The 19,472-nt window shown below is 34.9% G+C and overlaps 1 protein-coding gene and 1 pseudogene across 2 annotated transcripts; one reads left to right on the forward strand and one right to left on the reverse strand.

Moving 5' to 3' along the window:
- The first annotated feature begins 4,141 nt into the window (after positions 1-4,141).
- LOC147557044 (uncharacterized) lies at positions 4,142-7,447 on the forward strand. Its single transcript, XM_086658739.1, has 7 exons — positions 4,142-4,197; positions 4,467-4,709; positions 5,401-5,460; positions 5,597-5,670; positions 6,418-6,492; positions 6,880-6,906; positions 7,065-7,447. Exons 1-7 carry the CDS (start codon positions 4,142-4,144, stop codon positions 7,112-7,114), a joined length of 585 nt encoding a protein of 194 aa, XP_086514865.1. The 3' UTR covers positions 7,115-7,447.
- A 137-nt stretch (positions 7,448-7,584) lies between these two features.
- LOC147557045 (uncharacterized) lies at positions 7,585-12,527 on the reverse strand (annotated as a pseudogene). The gene is made up of 11 exons (XR_015233832.1): positions 12,198-12,527; positions 11,859-11,941; positions 11,652-11,787; positions 10,469-10,962; positions 10,332-10,379; positions 9,758-9,932; positions 9,559-9,671; positions 9,375-9,471; positions 8,988-9,207; positions 8,624-8,768; positions 7,585-8,359 (listed from the first exon to the last, which is right to left on the reverse strand). The product of XR_015233832.1 is annotated as an uncharacterized LOC147557045 (transcript).
- Between the last annotated feature and the right edge of the window lie 6,945 nt (positions 12,528-19,472).

The following is a 19,472-nucleotide window of genomic DNA, read 5'->3' on the forward strand; positions in this document are numbered from 1 at the left end:
GTGGGATTTGGGTGCACAGAGTTAAGATGCGTCCGAAACACGAAATCATACTCTGAGGGTCCATTTCGATGCTGAACGGATATACGGGAATTGGATGAACCGGCCTTTAAAGCGCGCCACATTTCTTCCTCCATACCGCGTGCCCGAATGTCTACCGAAAGTCTCCCACCTAGTCAACAGCATTTGACCCATCTTTGACTTTGTACCGAAAGTCTCGACCTCTACTTTTCAACCACGAACTGACCCTGGCCAAATTACCAGAATGTTCTTGACTGCAAATGACCTAACTACCCTTTGTATCTGTTTCTAACCGTTTTCATACCTAACTCTGCAAAAGACACTTAATCAAGAAAACAAACTATTTTATTGTAATAAAGACCCGAAACGAACTAACTCGACTAAATTAAACGACTCAGATGGGACATTTTCATGATCCATCACCACATATTGAAGATACTTGACCTATGCCTGTCTCCTTCAATATCTGACAAGGGTTTGATTTCAATTGCAAAGGATTGCCCTAATCCGACCTCATTGAGTTCACAAAATTTCCCACATGCGCACCCAAAACTAAATAAAATATTGAACATGAAGTCCAAAGCTTTTCAAATTGGTTGATAATTAAACTAAAACAATTGATAACTAACATGGGGAACCATCAATCCTCCAAGCTGTTAATTATTTGCAAATCAGATACACACCTTTTGTTTTCTTCTTTAATCAAAAAGTCAATATCCTTAATCCTTATAAGTAACTCATGAGAAAAACAAAAGAGAAGAGAGAAGTAGAGAGAGAAAGAAGAAGAACAAACAACAATAGAGGATGACATCAAGAACTTTATAAAGGTATGCATCTCAGCTTTCATATCATTAACTTACTATTAATTTATACCTTCAAACATCCCACAAGGAAAATTCAGATTTGTCTCTTTCCTCCCAATCTTCTACTTATTTGTAACTCTTCCTTTGTATCTAACTATTGTCACTCTTGGAGGATTTATAGCTTTCTTCCTAACATGGATAGCTAAATTCAAACCCCTCCTTTACCCATTTGGTAGCCCAAGATCCAGAGGGTTCCCCAGATCCAGACGATGGCGAAGAGAAACACTTCGTCGGAACTGTGAAGAATGAGGTGAAGGAAGGGAGAAGAGAGAGAAGAGGAGGGAGAAATGGAAGAGAAGAGAGAGAAAGAACAGATAGAGAGAAAGAATGTAAAGGTTGGGGAATAAGGAGAAGATTTAAAAAATAAAAAAATTAGGTCGTCGGAAAGTCTCTGGCCGGTGACATTCTCCAGCGGCGTCTGATGTTGAAGAAGGTGATGTAAAAGTTATGGAGGTGAGGTGGAAAAAGAGAAAAAAAAAAAACACAATCAAATTACAGAATTGTCATGAGGGTATAATTGGGAGACTTAAAAAAAATTTGGGGGCCAAACAGGAAGTTGGGGGCCAAATCGAACAGCCAGACACTTATGGGGCCAAAACGGTGAGTTGTCACAAATTGGGGGCCAAAACAGAATTAACCCTTTTATATATAATACAAATTAATTATATTTAATTTATAACATTTTAGAAGTTATAATAAATAAAAATAATAAGTTATCGATTTAAAACTAATAAAATAACAAAAATGCCAATATAGAATCTTGAATCGTGATTTACGTTTGGAGTGTTACTCTATTTAAGGAGTAAAGACATAGAGATTAGGCCAATATAGAGTCCCAACGTTTGGGGATGTTAGTCTTCATTTTAAGCATTAGACATGTTATCTTTGTTCCTTTTCTACCTAACACCTTGATTAACTTTGTTTAGAGTACATTTCCTCTGGTCATTTAGTAAGATCTTACTGAAACTGAATGGAAAACTTTCCAAAAATCAATACTAAACATCAGAAGAATAATCACAAAACGTACGAAAAATGGCAACCGCCGGAAAATAACTTTATTAAGATAAATGTTGATGCATATTTTACGAATATAACATCCAATATGGAATTAGTTTAATTGCTCATAATGCAGAATCGAAATTCATAGCAGCGCAGGTAAAAACCGCAAGAGTTAGGAATAGTGAAGAAAGTGAAGCAATGGCAATTTTATTCAGTTTAGAATGGGCGAATGAAAAGAACCTAAAGTACATTATCATTGAAAGCGACAACATGAATCTCATCAATCATCTGCACAATAAACGTCATTCAGTTCACTGGCAATCACCTATCCACATCGGAGATAGCAGGAAAAATTTCGAAACGGTGCAATTCAAATACATCAGAAGAACTTCCAACTTGAATGCAGACAAATTAGCGAGATAGGCAAGAAAGAAGAATATGAGCAAGAAGTGGAATAATATTCCTTGTATGTTAGTTGATAAATACTGTAATAACGCTTTAATTTTTAATGAATAACTGGTTCAACAAAAAAAAAAAAAAAAAAAAACTGAATTTGTATTTAAGGTTCTCATGTGATTTTATTCTCATTCAAGTACGTTGACTTTTACACTAGCTTTGCAACAATGACTAATGATGTTTTGTTTTTATTCTTTTGTATGAATTTCGCTGTTCCGGATCCAAAAAAAAGTGAAAGGCTGCACAACTTTAGTTAATCAGCTATGTTTTTACATTTGTCGATGTGCCAAAATTCGGTGCTTCAGCTACAACTTACTCCCAATGGTCCCGTACACTCATATCCATCCAGATCTGTGTCAGCCACATCTGACGGCTTCTGTTCATGCTGCACCTTAGTTACATGATCCGCAACACACTGAATCACCTGCTTTAAAGCCCTAACAGACAAAATGCTTGCCACTCCCACCAGCCGATAAGTGTCTCTCTTTTCCCTACTAGCCCCATCCAGAATTACCTTCTCGTCCCTCCTTTTTGTCCAACTTTATTTCCAGCCTATAACCAATTGACAAATGACCCTTCTTTTCACCACAACTTCTCATTTTACCATTTTCAACCATATCCCCTAAAACCCTAGTCGCCAAGCAATATATATAACTCTTTTCTTCTCGTTCTTGGGTAGACTTGGATATCCCTCTCAACCCCTCTAACCCTTTCTTTCTCTAACCCATCTTCTTAGCCTCTCTTTCCCTCTTATTTTCTAACCCTAAATCCTATATTCTTCCATTTTCTTTAGCCACCTTCATCAATTATTTTCAATTTCTTTCTACTTCTAATTTCTAGATCCACTTTCTATTTCTATCATATTTTCTTCTCCCATTTCTTTTCTAATTAGATATCTCATGCTTTCGTTAAGTTGTTAGATGGAATATGCTTGTTAGATGATGAATGGTAGTTAAAAGAGTATAGTATTTTTATGATAGTCAATTAGAAATACATGATTATGAAATGTGTTAATAAAGAATATCTTCTGAAATCTAAATAGTTCATTATGTTAGATTTTGAGTTATATAAAAAAATGGATTAGTTAATTAAGTGCATGTTTAGAAAGTCAATTTATGTGGTGGAATAAAAAAACCTAGATTTCTGTCCCATCTTGTTTTCATTCTTCTTAGTCTATTATCCTTGTCTTTTTAAAATAGTTTTCAACAAAATCAAATCAATTTTACGAAAGGGGTGTTAATTTAAAATTTAAGGCAAATTTACTTATCCCTGAGGATTGACCCCAGACTTCTGAGAATTACTATAACTTGATCCCGTATACTTGGGGGAATAGACCCATTTTGGGACTATGATGTACTTCCGGTGAGATAAGGATATTCTTCGACAAAATTGAGCAACCTCGATGCCAAGAACATATCTAAGAAGTCCCAAATCCTTCATATCAAACAATTTCCCGAGAGCTTCTTTTACTTGGACGATGCCAGACGAGTCGTCTCCAGTAATGATTATGTCATCAACATAAACAAAGAGAATAATACAATGACCCTGAAAACGACGAATAAAGCATGTGTGATCTGAGTGACACTGCAAAAATCCCAAAGATTTGACAACATCACTAAAACGACTAAACCATGCTCTAGGAGATTGCTTAAGACTATATAGGGATTTGCGAAGGTGACAAACTTTCCCTAAATACTCCCCCCGAGCCCAAAATCCCGGTAGAGGGTCCATATATATGGTTTCTGATAAATCGCCATTAAAAAATGCATTCTTGATATCAAGTTGATAAAGAGGCCATGAATTAGATGCAGCAAGAGATACCAACAAACACATTCTGGTTACTTTCACAACGGGGTCAAAGGTAGCATTGAAGTCCTTTCCTGGTACACCTGAGTGAAGTCTTTCGTGACAAGACGAGCTTTATATCTGTCACCATCACTTAAATATTTCACACTGAAAATCCACTTACATCCCACTATTCTCTCTCCAGTAGGTAAACCAACCAACTCCCATGTCTGATTATGTTGAAGGGCATCCATTTCAGCTTGCATGGCATCCGCCCGCTTAAGATATTGAAGAGCCTCATGAATAGAGCGAGGAATAGAAACTGAATCAACCTAACTGAGAAAGGAGTGATATTGATCTGAAATACCCAACTGGAGTTGACAAACACTGGTTTAAGTTTTTTACTAATGCTAAAGAAACTTTAGTTACTGATCATCGAAAAGAATATGGGAAACAAAAAAAGCGACAACCGGCCAAAACACCATTAGAGATTGAAAAGCTTGCAGAAATTCTTGAAGACTTCAAAATGGTGTTGGTTGTAAGGAATGACTTGAAGATGGGTAAAGGAAAAATTGCAGCTCAATGTAGGTAGGTTACCCTTGTAACACTGTTTGCGTTTATCATGAATGGTGTGGTTTGCCGATGATTAATATTGTACCTCGTTATTTACCATGAATGTTGTGTCGATGCTCGTTAACATCTTGGGTTTATGACCAAATGACAAAATTGTTATCCCGAAGTTGCGGTGTTTTGCCGATGAGTAACGTGATACCTTTTTATTTTGGTGGTAAGGAAGAATTGATGACGAGGAAGGTCTGGTCCAGGACTTGGTGATTTCTCGTTTTTTTGCCAATGGTTAGTTAACATGATAGATTTTTGTTTGGTTTAGTATGCCAAGAATATAATAAGTCCCTATGTTGTTTATTAAAAGCAAAGACACACATAACCTGGGATAAGTCGTATTTTGGTACTTCTAGTCTCTACGACTATGATCCTAGATCCGTTCCCTTCTACGAGATTGTTATTAGCAGGATCCCAAATTGGAGTGCTACGCCGTTCTCGGCTGATACGGCCCATTGTGAACGATTATTTTCTGGAATTGAAATAATTGTTTCATCTCATGAAGTTAATTTTTTTTCACTTGGTAAATAATTGGCGATTAAGTTGGCTATGTTATCTTCATTGTATTGAGCTTATTGAGGACGTTTCTTCGTGTTAGTTTTATTCGTGTTTTATGTGATGTATATTCAATTCTCTACTTTGTAACTGTCTGTTTCAGTCATGCAACTTTGGGCCTCTACAAAAAGCTTGTCCAAAGAGCACCAAAAGCTTTAAACAGGTATCTTCTTACTCTGAAAATCTTATCCAAGTGTTTGTCATGTCGAAGTATGCCTGATTTTGTTACGGCTTAATTCTTGTTTTTATTTGTTTTGTGGTGTCCTTACCTCTAACATTTGAGTGTCTGTTCTTTGAAGGTGGGAGATGTGTGGACAAGTTAAGGTAGTTCTTACAAGTGAGAGTGAGGAAGACTTGCTAACTTTACAATTAAGTGCCTCGAAAAGTTGATCACGGTTAGGGTACAATAGAAATATCAAATATTTATTTTCTTTTTAATCTTCTTGTCTGCGTCTGAGTTATACTAGGCATATGGTTATAATGGAATAAAAAGGAAAGGAGAATTGGAGTACCAAGTGATAATACAAGATGATGCTAAATTGCTACTTAGTTTTTCTTAGAAAGGTAATATAGTGTCCGTGTTTCGAACGCGAGACCTAGAGGGTGGAAACCAACTTGATAACCACTCCAACCAAGGGTTGCTGACTTGCTACTTGATAGTTAAAATAGAGGCTCAGGCAAATGCAAATTTGTGATGTTAGCAAATCGAAATAATATTGTAAAGTAACAAAGGTTGTAAGTTTCATTCATAAGTAGGAAGGCTCATGATATCTTTCGCAATGAACTAACTTGTTATGTTTGTAGAAGCAACTAATCATTCAGCCCCACTAATCCACTTCCATTGTGTACTCCACAAAATTTCATTCCTTAGTTGGTCGACTAAACTCATTGTAAGTATCAAATATTAGGTTAGTACATTGAAACAATGTGTCGCAAAGATTTAAACATGTTTTGTCGTATTTCTTTAGTTAAGTTATTGGGTGAAATAGTAGTATTAAGACCTGTTTCATGGTAATTGGCTAATTCCCGAAGATCATAGCTTTACTTCTATATTTGTTTGATGGTCTCATGGTCAAAATATTCTTCTTTCGTGTTTTTTAATCGAATCTGTGATGATCAGTGCAGGAACGGGCCAAGTCACTAAAGTTACCCACCCATATTACAATTGATGCTGGCCGAACACAAATTGCACCGAGTGAGTTTCTTAATGAACCCTGGTTTGTTCATTAGGTTAACTGTTTAGTTTTAGGCTCCACTCTTTTGATTTCTACACTCACAGTTAAATTCTTTTCTCCACCACCGCCCAGGGCTGACTTCATTCATCTTTTCTTCATGGAAAACATTCCAAATTTAATGAAATTAGTGGATCCACTTACCTTGCTCTTCAAACATATTGACATGGCTTTCAGATATGGAAAAGAGAAAACAATAAGAAAGGCAATAGAACTAAAACACTTTTTTGGTAAATCTTGTTCCGTGAAATATTCTAGATAATCCGAAAAGTGTGCTCGTAACCAACCATCTTAGATTACTTCTTGAATCTTGTCCTAATTCAGAGTTTATTACATTTTTTCTTTTTCAGATTCACGTACAGTGATGGCTATTCTCGGTGAGTTCTAGCCTTTTTACATGCTTTAGATGATAAGTATATGGTTGTTTTCTTTTTTCAGTTGAGTTATTACGTGTGGGATGTTAACCGGACGTGGGTGGGCTTCAAATGTTTGACAATTTGATGTGTTTCTGCATCTTATTCTTATGCTTGAGCAGGACCTGCTGATTTGGTGGATGATGTTACCGGTGGACTGAAGCTGCTGTAAGCTTAAACCCTATATTTTCTGCTGCTACATCATGGTGTTTAAGAGGACTAAGGACGAGGAGTCTAAGAGACACCTAGAAGGTAGCAATTGAGAAAGATGGGTGGTCTTGTTTCGGCTCCAGGTTCCACGCTGTGGTCTTGGTTCGGCTCCAGGCTCGAGGCTCAGCTTGTTCTTGTTCTTCTTTTCTTTTCTTCCCCATTGCCGCACTTTTCTTGTTCAAGAGTTGAAGAGACAGAATCTCATAAAATAACTTGATAATTGTGCACCAGTGGTATTATTAATTTCAATCCCACTAATTACAAGGAAAATAATACCTTTCGTTGATTACCTTTATATTGCAAATATTAAAGGTAGAGTTACACAGACTTCAGTTCCATCAGCACAGGTGCATTGATCTTCAAGAACATTACAAAGTCAGATGGATTAAACACGAAAAGGACACAACACCACAAAAAATAGGAAGGAATGAATTTTATTCTGAGAAAAATCTCTCAATTTTTCTTGTTGAAATTAAAATCTCTCAAATTTCTTAAGCTTCTATAGTTACATAAATTATCACCACATTAATGTACCAAGAACTTATAGTACATCATATTGATGTAAAATTATTACAACAATTTTGATCGTAAAAACTACCTCGAAAAATGAACAATTGCCTCTACATCTGGACTGGGTAATTGAGGTTTTACAGCATTCAACTTCAGAAGCTCTCACTGCTGCTTTAACTAAATGATCATGATTTTATGTACCCAAAGTATTATGTAAGAACACAACCTCCACACTTGGTCTTCTGGTTTGAGATTTCGAAATCCCATTTGTAATATATTAGTAGAAGTGTTTTTTCTTAATTCCAAGTACCAGAGAAAATACCCTGTTCATTTCTGAAACAGGATCAGTGACAACTTTCGACTTCTCACGCCAAGCAATGTGTTCATCTGGTCGAACAAGAATGGCACCTTTGTTCGTCATCTTACAGATTTCCCACCATGACGGCAATGAAGACGATGTTTTCACTTCCTCAACATCTATGTAGTTTCGATAATACCCTAATTGCCCTACACTTCCATTGACACCATCATCAAAAGAACCGTGAGGCCAAATGACACATACCTTGAGAAAAACTTTGAATGCCTCAGCTACCTTGAATGCAGCTCGAGCAAGATCATACGATTCCTTTTCCGGTGCTATGATTAGGAGGAACTCGAGTTTATCTCCACATATGAGATCCAATGTCGAAAACGTCTCCTACAACAGTAAGATTGAAGTAAAAAAAGGGAATTGCTATTTTCTTGTAGTAACCCAAGGTTATGTGATTCAGAATATGTATGAAACCTACAAAACTTCAAAGATGATAGGGTCTGATCTGTCTGATTAAGTGTTGTACTATTTTCTTCCTTTTCTTATGGTTGTCCGAAACAAAAAAAAAAGATGGATTTGGACCAAACCGACATGTACCACATGTTAAATATACTTGTACAAAGGATTCTATATAATTAGAAATTGACGCACCTCGGTGGATTCCTTCCTCAGTTCTCTAACATTCATATGTGGCAACCGTGAACCAGGTTTTGCACATGGAACATATTCCCTCCTACGACCAGTAGGAGCTTCCACCTCTATATCACCATCAAGAACGAGAGCTCCTTCAAGGTACCTACAATCAGTAAGTGAGGTTAAATAGTTTCAAGATCTTCAAAATCCAAATACATCTCGTTCCTTCTGTTTTCACCTGAATCAGTCATGAAACGTGAAACCTCACATACATAAACTTTACCGACTGACCTAACAGGCTAATGCGTTGAATTTCTCAGCCGTAATGTCAGAATATTCTTCTAGGGGAATTGAAGTAACAAAATTAACACCATCCACAAACCTGAAGCCAAGATCCTCGGCTGGAAACTGGAGTTGAAGACTCTCTCCCTCGTCGAATATACGCCTTAATTTAGCAAGCCACAAAGATCCAAGTGGGTTGTTTTCGTTTAAAACAGACTCTGAAAGTTGTGCACGTCCTACCGTGAAAATTCCATCCAAGATTGCTTTCTGTAACCCAGTAGGTAGAATAGAACCGAACCCACTGTTAATTATTTTTTGTACTGCAAAAACAGTATACGAAAGCAAGAGTGAGATGGTGTATAAGATATTTCCTCAAAGCAAGTAAAAGAAAAAGGGCGTCTTAAATCATCACAGAAGAGCATAAGAGATTTGAAAATTTATTTAAACTAGTAAACCAGCTGGAAGTTAATCGAAGTGATGTTTTTACCTGAATTTGCAACAGTTGGGTCAATACCAAGAGCAGCAGGAACTGTCATAGCAGCTTTGAAATTTTTAATGCTAAGTGCAGTATTAGAGACAGCAATCTGTGAAATTTTCAAGATTAGTTCAGGATCCTTTTTCAATAAAAAAGTAGTCAATGATTTAATTGTAACACAGTGGAAAAGCTATACCGGCTTACGTTCTGTTTCATAAGTTCGCAGAATTGAGAGTGGAGCAATACCATTAACCAAAGCAGCAATTTTCCATGCTAAGTTATGAGCATCCTGGATACCAGTATTCATTCCTACAAAATTATTCGCAGTTTCTAACACCAGACGAAGAAATGGAAGAGATTTTTTTATAAGAAAATGCCGAATAAAGGTGACTTACCAAAACCACCAGCTGGCGGGAAACGATGAGCAGCATCTCCAGCAAGAATCACTCGGTTATTAGAAGAAATAAACTTCTCAGCAACTTCAGCATGCATAACCCATGGCTTTATACCGACGACGTTAATATCCACAAGTTTCCGCCCAACAAGCTTGAATATTAACTCTTCGCACTCCTGCAAAAGTGCCAATAATGTCAACAACTGCAAAAGTAGAGTAAAAAAGCCTCCCACGACACGAAGATGATAGTCTCCTAATCCTACTGCAAGCATATGTTAATATGTTATCATGCAAAAGAAATCAAAATTTATGAAATATAATATCAGGAAATTAGGCTGAAGACTCAATTTGTTGTTGGCTTTGGTTAAACAATACATGCCATTTTCTAGGCCTGGCAAACCATGTAAACTGGGAAATCCCATGCAAACCAGTGCATGTGCAAATCTTAAATAAGTAGCTGAAGCCTAAAAGAATGAAGGACCCTTTTTGAGAAAAACGATTTGGACAAGGGAGTTCTGGAAAAATTCCTATAAAATATGGTATTTGACGTGCCTCTTCCAAAATAATGGAAATACCTTGTCATTGAAGTCCTCAAGATTCTACTGAGGAGGATAGAAAGGTAACTGCGAAAATATCCAAATCAAGCAACACTTTAGTAAGAAACCAGCGCTCAGCTAAAGGCAATTTGATACATATTCAAGACGTGTAATACCTGCAACACAAATTCTCCTTCGTTTAGATCATGTGCAACAAGAACCCCTATAGCTTCCATATTGAAGATAAAGAATAACATTCCAGGTCTCTCCTTAAGTAGGTATTGCCCAAGTTCCTGGCTCAAAAAATGGACACTAATAAGCTTTTGCAAGTCCCTTTCACCTGTCATGGTTACTCCGCCAAGCTTTCTCACAGTACTTCGAGCACCATCACAACCAACAAGAATACTACAGCGGATACTTCTTTCTGCCTTTTGTCCACCCTCGAGAAAAGTGACACCCACCCCAACACTATTATCAGTAGAAGTAATGGATGAACACTCATACCCAAGCAGTATCTTTCTTTCACCAATCAACTCACCTTCAGGACCTCCAAGTATATCGGATTTACAGATACGAAAATCGAGTTTCTCTAATTGCTTGAGCAATAACCTTGTTAGTTTGTATTGTGAGAAGTGTGCAACAGAAACAGGGCTGACTACACGTTCAAAATCTGGAAATACGAAATTGTTAGTATGAACCTGTTGATGGTTTTGATTCACAATACAGGTCTGATTGGCAATAGAGTTATCTTAAAAGTAAGTTCACCTTACAATCTAAAAGTAAATTGCTTTAAACAAAACCACCAACCAAGGATAAGAGCCCAACATGCACATTACATGGACAATATGGTCTACCATTGTCCTCTAGACCCTATAAACAGTAATAAACATATTTTATAAAAAGTACAAACAAAAAATACAGAATCATATGTTGTCCAGAAGAGTGTGGAGACTCTTTTCATTAACTTACTCGCGGACAAGTTATTACAAAAAGAATGGATCTCTGGCGCCAAACTCAACCAAGTCGGATGCTTGGATACAAAAACTCTCTCTTCTGAACTAGTTAATTTTCACCCAGGGAGAAATATGTTGAAACCCCATAACCGATTTTGTAGACGAGTATCTATTCAAAGAGTAGAACGCAATGCAGAGCATGAGAATGAAATATGGGGTCCCATCACAATGTTTGTGTAGTACCCATCGGCCTTAGAAGTCTAAAGAAGACTTTACACTCTGGAATTACAATAAATTGTGGGCAACCCCTTAACAAAGGTTATAGCGTTTAATAGTTGTAGCAAAACTCATCACTAAAAAATATAGGTTCTGAGTATAGATTAGCAGGAAAAAATATGAGTTATACCTTGGGATTGCATATGATCCACAGACCCAAGAATAGGACCAAAGAGAGAAGTACAATATATAAACTTCCTCCACAGATCCATAGGTGGTTGCAACACTTGAATCTCCTCGGCAAGACCATCTAATTTGCGAAACACCTGAACGGAAGTTTCTATTAATTAACTAGGGTTATATTTGTTTACTACGATAAAGTTTTACGAATACTAACCTCCATAGATCGATTATTAATAAAGTGTGCTTGTGGATGCTGAGAAAATTTCTTGCTTTTCTCCAAAACTGCACATTTGATCCCTACACATTAACATGAACTTAACTTCAATTCTCTAACTTTATGACATCAAAGAAAAAAAATTAAGTTAATTATGACATTTTCAAGAGGATTAAAACTAAAACAAGAATTGGGATATGCATTTTGTACTAAAGTAAGAATAGCTAATACATCATCAACAAGACTAATAACTCAAATTTATAAACTTGTTCAAAGGAATGGAATTTGAAATTAGTATGATGATTTAGCTGAGGATCTTTGTGGTTTCAGAATGAATACCTAATTTGGTGAGAAGAATGGAGAGGACAAGACCAACAGGACCTGCACCAACTATTAAAACCGGCAAGATTTCATCTTCACCACCGGAAAGTTTGGAATCAGAAAAGCAGCTTCTCCTTGACACGAACTGAAATGGGTAGTAGGTTTTGAACTCGATTCTAACGTTAGAGAGCCAATTAACTCTACTAAGATATCTGGAAACCGCCATTAAAGCTCTAACGATATGAACATGAAAGGAATTGCGGATCTACAAGTGAATTCAACAAATACTTTGCATTTAAAGGTATGCAACTCAAATGAAGTCTTCAGAGGAGAGTAATTACAATTTCTATCCTTGTATCATTGTGATTTTATCACTTTTAATAGATATGTTTCCTTTGGATTCGAAAAACAAATCGGTCATCAAATTATGGGACAATTACTGAAACCCCCACCTTTTCATAATACACATTACTGAAACCCGCACCTTTAATTAATAATTACTGAACCCCCCACCTTTTTTGAATTTCCGTCAGATTTAACTTATTATTTTTCAATATTACTTTCTTGTCATCTTACTAAAACCCCCACCTTTTCATAATACACTTACTAAAAGCCCCACCTTTTCATAATACACTTACTGAAACCCCCACCTTTTCTAAACAGACTTGGTCTCTTACTAAATCCCCCACCTTTTCATAACACTTACTAAACCCCCACCTCTTGGCCGTTTTTGCTCTTTTTTATGCAATTTTTTCTATTTAAACCCAAGTTTGAAACCACCCTACAAACTTCATACATTAAAAAATTTCGATTTCAATTTCGAAAAATGCAAGATTTCATACTTGAAATCAGGAGGTTTCATACACTAAAAACTAGTTTGCATAAACCCTCTTTCAAAAAATTAAAATTTCAGACTAACCCTAACTTGTAATTACATCAATTTCAGACTAATAGAAGGTACTTTAGTTCATACATTCATGTGAAATTAAAATTCATTCTTAACTACTCTTGTAATGGATAAACATACCCATTCTGAACTACTTTAGTACCAAACTAATGGCTCAAACCCCATCTTCACCCACTTAACAACAACTATATGTTGGAATTTTTGGACAATATTAATAAAATTACTACTATACTAATTATAAGTTAAAAGTAAATAATTGTGACTATTGACAATAATAGTTTGAATTCAAAGTTGAAAGAGTTTTGTAAATAATTGTGACTATTCACATTAATAGTTGAATTCAAGTTTAATAACTAATAATTATCTTTTGGAGAAGATACAACTTTTCATTATAGATGTCTTTTGATTTCTATAAATAAGTGTTTATCAAATCTGATTTAGTAATCAACATATATCAAAGTGTAGAGAATTTGAGAGAGAAGAAACTATTATATTAGTTTTGTGTCAACAAATATCTTTGCCATATCTTAATGTTCTTATGCTCCTATTGTGAAATCTTCATTAATTACTTGATGCAATTTCACAAAGGCTTGTCATATCTTGGGAAGCAATTTGCCTGGTAACCTTCAAGTAATCTCGATGAGAGGGGGCAAATATTGCTTTAAGGAAAGTGTACCTAGTACATGTTTCAAGCCTCTAATCTCCATCCCTCTTCTTTTCATCTTCTTTGTGTATTCGAAGACAATATTTATAACAATCTTAAAGCAATATTTGAATAGAGATGGAGAGTACTATGACAAGAATAAAATTGAATATGGTTTGTGTATGGGACAAGTTTCATTTTTATGTGGGATTCAAAACATTTTCCCTGAGATAGATAGCAATGGCTAATTTCACACGGGAATTGGCATTAGACAATATTTTTGTTGTTTTGAAAAATGAAGCAGTTGATCCTATTCAGGCATGAAGATAACATTGTATAAGAAAACAAAGAAAATATCACAGTTTAGACTAATAGTTTTCATGGAGATGGATATCAACACCAAATAACTTGACGAAGATATGATACAAAGAAAAAAAGAATCATACATCAGATAAGTTTTTTTTTATTTATTTATCTAATTCTGATTTCTCAATTATTTGCATCTTGCATTATAGAGTGAATTTTGATTTTCGATTTGGTAGGATGGTGACCAGTGTTAAACGTATTATTTTCAGACCTCTTGAGTAATAATCAATCCTATCATTGACAAGTTGGACACGTTCAAATTATTTTTATATCACTAGAATCATTTTATACATTCACATCCAACAAGTACTACAAGAGAGTGTATGTTATGAAAAGTTACATCCCTTTAATTTAATCACCATTACACCTCTTGACATGTCTCTGGAAAGTGACTCGTTTTTCATTCTAACGGGTAGTTCGAGTTGGAGGGAATATAAGCTTATGTTTGGATAGGAAGATGAGATCCATCTACATGTTACAAGTTTTTTTTTTTAGTTCCACGAGAGACTTTGATTATGAACATCAGAGGGCCAAGTATTTGAAATGGAGAATAATTACTAAGTTGGCATTATTTGGATGTTAGGGACATGGGGATTGTCTGTTATCCAACAATAAACAGAGAGAAAGGAACTCATGGTTCTTTATAAAGATGCTTGAGACATTCATATGGAAGTATGGAACAATGGATATAGCATTTCAAATCGGAGATTTTGTTCATTTTGGACATGGAGACCAAGACATAGCAGATTGGTTATTTTTTAGGAGTTATACCCCAAAGATGATGCATTTTCTCTATATTTAAAAAATGGTACATGTCCATGTTTATGAGAGGAGTGACAGAGATGTTGAACCGTATGGCAACGTTCCTGGTAGAGTCACTCGTTCTCTTTTTTGTGGTAGTACTCTTTGTATGAGTCTCCTAAAGGATCACATAACATCATTTTTTTTTTCTATTTGATGAAGAACATAACATCATGATAACATGTATAGTAAAAAAAAAAGGGGGGTTGCCTACTGTTTGACACAAAACTTAAAATAGTGGGTTAATATTTGTAAATCGATGAGGATTACATAAATGTATATTAACTTATAAGTTCAAAATAGTGGGGTAATTCATTTTCATGAGATGATATTTGAAAGAGATAATATATTCATATATTGAGTTGATGATTCTTATGAGATGTAGAAAATCATTATGAACAAAGTGGTAACAATCTTGACATTAGAGTGGCCAATCTAATATCAAGATGATTGTTGTTACATGTTCATAGAAGAACAAAATTTTTTTCGATTCTAAATGAGATTTAGAAAAAGTAAAGAAAATTATATACTCAAAATGTGTTGAACATAATTAGATTCTCGGATTTTAGAATCCAATAGTAATTTTGAAAATATGTAAAAAAGATTTGAGAAAAAATTTATAATAGTGATCAAGTCACTTAAATATGTACATATGATAAAGGACATAACAAAATGTAGACATCTATGTGAAATACTTAATTCAAGATGGAATTAATAGTGTTTCATTTGCAAAATAGAAATTGTTTATCAAATCTCTGACGAGAGATTGTTTAAACTTTTACATCTAGAGAGATGGGGTTGAAACTCTTTACATAAAAGTCACCATTGACGGCAACCCAACCTAACACTAGGAAATGACTAGTTTTAGGTTCAATGGGTAACAACAAGTCATTGATAAGTGACTAGTTTCAACACTTAAAATTTTATTATCTAACCCTATCTAGGATGATAAGTGTTGGTTGCTACGGACTGAGGTTGAGTTTAAAACTCTTAATGAAGTTTAGTCAAAGACAAGTATCTCTAAAGTAGCAAAGATACTGGAAGAACTTCAACTATGTGAACTTAGAGGTGGTGCCGCCTCTCATTAGATTTAGAGTTTATCTAAGGAGAGTTCATGAAACCAAGAAGCACATGGCCATATAAGTGCTAAGCGAGAAATGTGTGGAGCAAAAGAACAAACTGTATTGTGTGTGTGGTGTAACCGGTTTTATCACAAGGAATAACTAGTTCAAAGCTACAAGTTACCTGGTATTTCGATAAAACTTTGTGCACTTACACTAAGGTATGGTTCAAATCGAAAGATACCATACTTTATGCATAAATACTACTATAATCATATTTGGCAAAGGTGTTTTATTATAATTGTCCAAGTGGGGGATTGTTGGAATTTTTGGACAATATTAATAAAATTACTACTATACTAATTATAAGTTAAAAGTAAATAATTGTGACTATTGACAATAATAGTTTGAATTCAAAGTTGAAAGAGTTTTGTAAATAATTGTGACTATTCACATTAATAGTTGAATTCAAGTTTAATAACTAATAATTATCTTTTGGAGAAGATACAACTTTTCATTATAGATGTCTTTTGATTTCTATAAATAAGTGTTTATCAAATCTGATTTAGTAATCAACATATATCAAAGTGTAGAGAATTTGAGAGAGAAGAAACTATTATATTAGTTTTGTGTCAACAAATATCTTTGCCATATCTTAATGTTCTTATGCTCCTATCGTGAAATCTTCATTAATTACTTGATGCAATTTCACAAAGGCTTGTCATATCTTGGGAAGCAATTTGCCTGGTAACCTTCAAGTAATCTCGATGAGAGGGGGCAAATATTGCTTTAAGGAAAGTGTACCTAGTACATGTTTCAAGCCTCTAATCTCCATCCCTCTTCTTTTCATCTTCTTTGTGTATTCGAAGACAATATTTATAACACTATAATTATTGTTTTATTCCTCCACTAATCAACCTTACTAATCATTGCTCAATTGAAATGGATAAACATACCCATGTAACAATTTATTTCAAAAACCAAACACCATAAAGGCATAGTATAATGAGCTATGGTCTGGAGGAAAGGGGAAAAAGTGCAATCTGATGATCCAAGTCAAATCCTGCTAATGTTATTGAATTAAGAAATGGGTTGTTGGACACGTCTCTTGTTAGAGACTAAGGGTGGCCCACATTCCTAATTTCCCTCTATTGGCTTTGACCAATTTACTGATTTGAATTCAGTAAATGATTGCTTACGTGGGTATTAGGAATATTTGGGAGATAAAGTTGGTTACAATAACCAATCCACTACCCCTTCTTCGATGGAAAAGAAGTGGGAGTAGTTACCATAACTGAAGGTCCCTAACCCCTCCTATATTAATGCTTGTGTCTCTCCATCATAAACACAACAAAAAAAAACTTACGGAGAGGATTGGGGTTAGAAGAACTTCAGTATTCTGTGATTATCTTTGGTCTCCAGTTTATCACTTAATCAACAATGGCTGAAGGTATGTAACTTCGCACTATTAGAATTTAATTTTCTAACATTTGGTATCAGAGCCACCCTTTAGCCCTGTTGATTAGTATTAAAATTATTATGATATCTAAACCTAAGATCTTGATTTATCATTTAAGTTTAGATATAAAGAAATAATATTGTTGGATTATATTTTGTAAATCAAAACTCACTTAATTCCTAATTGAACTAATATCTCTTTACTGTTATTAAATTAATCGAGAATTAGATAACAATATCCTTTGACTAAGTAAAGAGAAGTATTAGGAAATAAATCTGGTTCCTACTTATTAGGTAAATATTAATATCTATTATATTAAAACAGCTCAGTCGGTTATCCAGGGGATAAGTCTGACCGTCTATTTTTATTGGGATTTTCATAAAGATCACATCTAATGGCTGTTATAAAATCCCTTTTCGTGTAAATCCCTTCAAAATAGAAGGGTAATAATATAAAACGACCAAAAGTGGTTAGGATATCCCTACATAACTACCCACATATTTCTCTCCCTCACCATTTAACTTCACACGTATTTCTCTCCCATTTAACTTCCCACGTATTTCTCTCCCCACGTATTTCTCTCCCTCACCAATTTCAGTCAGATTTACAACTGTTAGTTAATATCTCTCCCTATTTATTCTCCATTATCTTCTTTATTCTCTTTCCAAGAATGTTGTAATCTAAATTTATTTATTTTCTCAGGCGTTAGCCAAGAGGGATCTTCCCCGTCCGTAGGACGGGGAGGAAACCTAGTAGATTTTCAACCCAAAAGTTTATGTTTAAATTTTATCTTCAAGAAAATTCGATTGGGTTTTATGTGTTCAATTTGTTTGACTTGGTAAAAGCAAATTTCATCTATTTGGATTCATGGTTCGGTTGAGAATTGTAGATTTGCTTAATCTCTTGTCCCTTTTAATGTGTACGAATTAGTTGAGTTACTAAAATCGTGGGATAGCTTCATGTGTTTCATAACAAACTTACTGTCATTTAATTTATTTTATTATTTCTCTCTCTCTCTCTATATCGTTGGACATAGATATTAAAGGTTAAGAGAGATTCAACACAAACTACAAGTCACTTTAGTTAAATAATAGTTGTTTCTCTCTTTCTCTAAAAACCATATCCAGGGAGAGAATAATCTTAACTAATTTATGGTACATGTTTATTTGGCCTTTCTCCTTGACACATTAAGTTCCTGTTATATAATTTGTCCAATTTTGTTACATGGTTTGTCAAATCTATCATATTAAAACAGCTCAGTCGGTTATCCAGGGGATAAGTCTGACCGTCTATTTTTATTGGGATTTTCATAAAGATCACATCTAATGGCTGTTATAAAATCCCTTTTCGTGTAAATCCCTTCAAAATAGAAGGGTAATAATATAAAACGACCAAAAGTGGTTAGGATATCCCTACATAACTACCCACATATTTCTCTCCCTCACCATTTAACTTCACACGTATTTCTCTCCCATTTAACTTCCCACGTATTTCTCTCCCCACGTATTTCTCTCCCTCACCAATTTCAGTCAGATTTACAACTGTTAGTTAATATCTCTCCCTATTTATTCTCCATTATCTTCTTTATTCTCTTTCCAAGAATGTTGTAATCTAAATTTATTTATTTTCTCAGGCGTTAGCCAAGAGGGATCTTCCCCGTCCGTAGGACGGGGAGGAAACCTAGTAGATTTTCAACCCAAAAGTTTATGTTTAAATTTTATCTTCAAGAAAATTCGATTGGGTTTTATGTGTTCAATTTGTTTGACTTGGTAAAAGCAAATTTCATCTATTTGGATTCATGGTTCGGTTGAGAATTGTAGATTTGCTTAATCTCTTGTCCCTTTTAATGTGTACGAATTAGTTGAGTTACTAAAATCGTGGGATAGCTTCATGTGTTTCATAACAAACTTACTGTCATTTAATTTATTTTATTATTTCTCTCTCTCTCTCTATATCGTTGGACATAGATATTAAAGGTTAAGAGAGATTCAACACAAACTACAAGTCACTTTAGTTAAATAATAGTTGTTTCTCTCTTTCTCTAAAAACCATATCC

The sequence above is a fragment of the Eschscholzia californica genome, unplaced genomic scaffold, assembly GCF_041429995.1.
Source record: "Eschscholzia californica isolate CP2 unplaced genomic scaffold, dmEscCali1.0.p SCAF_2, whole genome shotgun sequence".
NCBI classification, from domain to species: Eukaryota; Viridiplantae; Streptophyta; class Magnoliopsida; order Ranunculales; family Papaveraceae; genus Eschscholzia; species Eschscholzia californica.

Bases quoted from the DNA above. Each gene is read 5' to 3' on its own strand.
- LOC147557044 (XM_086658739.1), top strand. From the start codon at position 4,142: ATGCAGCAAGAGATACCAACAAACACATTCTGGTTACTTTCACAACGG. The intron at 4,710-5,400 runs GTAGGTTACCCT...TGTCTGTTTCAG, and splicing joins AAAATTGCAGCTCAATGTAG to TCATGCAACTTTGGGCCTCT. The intron at 6,493-6,879 runs GTGAGTTTCTTA...TTTCTTTTTCAG, and splicing joins CCGAACACAAATTGCACCGA to ATTCACGTACAGTGATGGCT.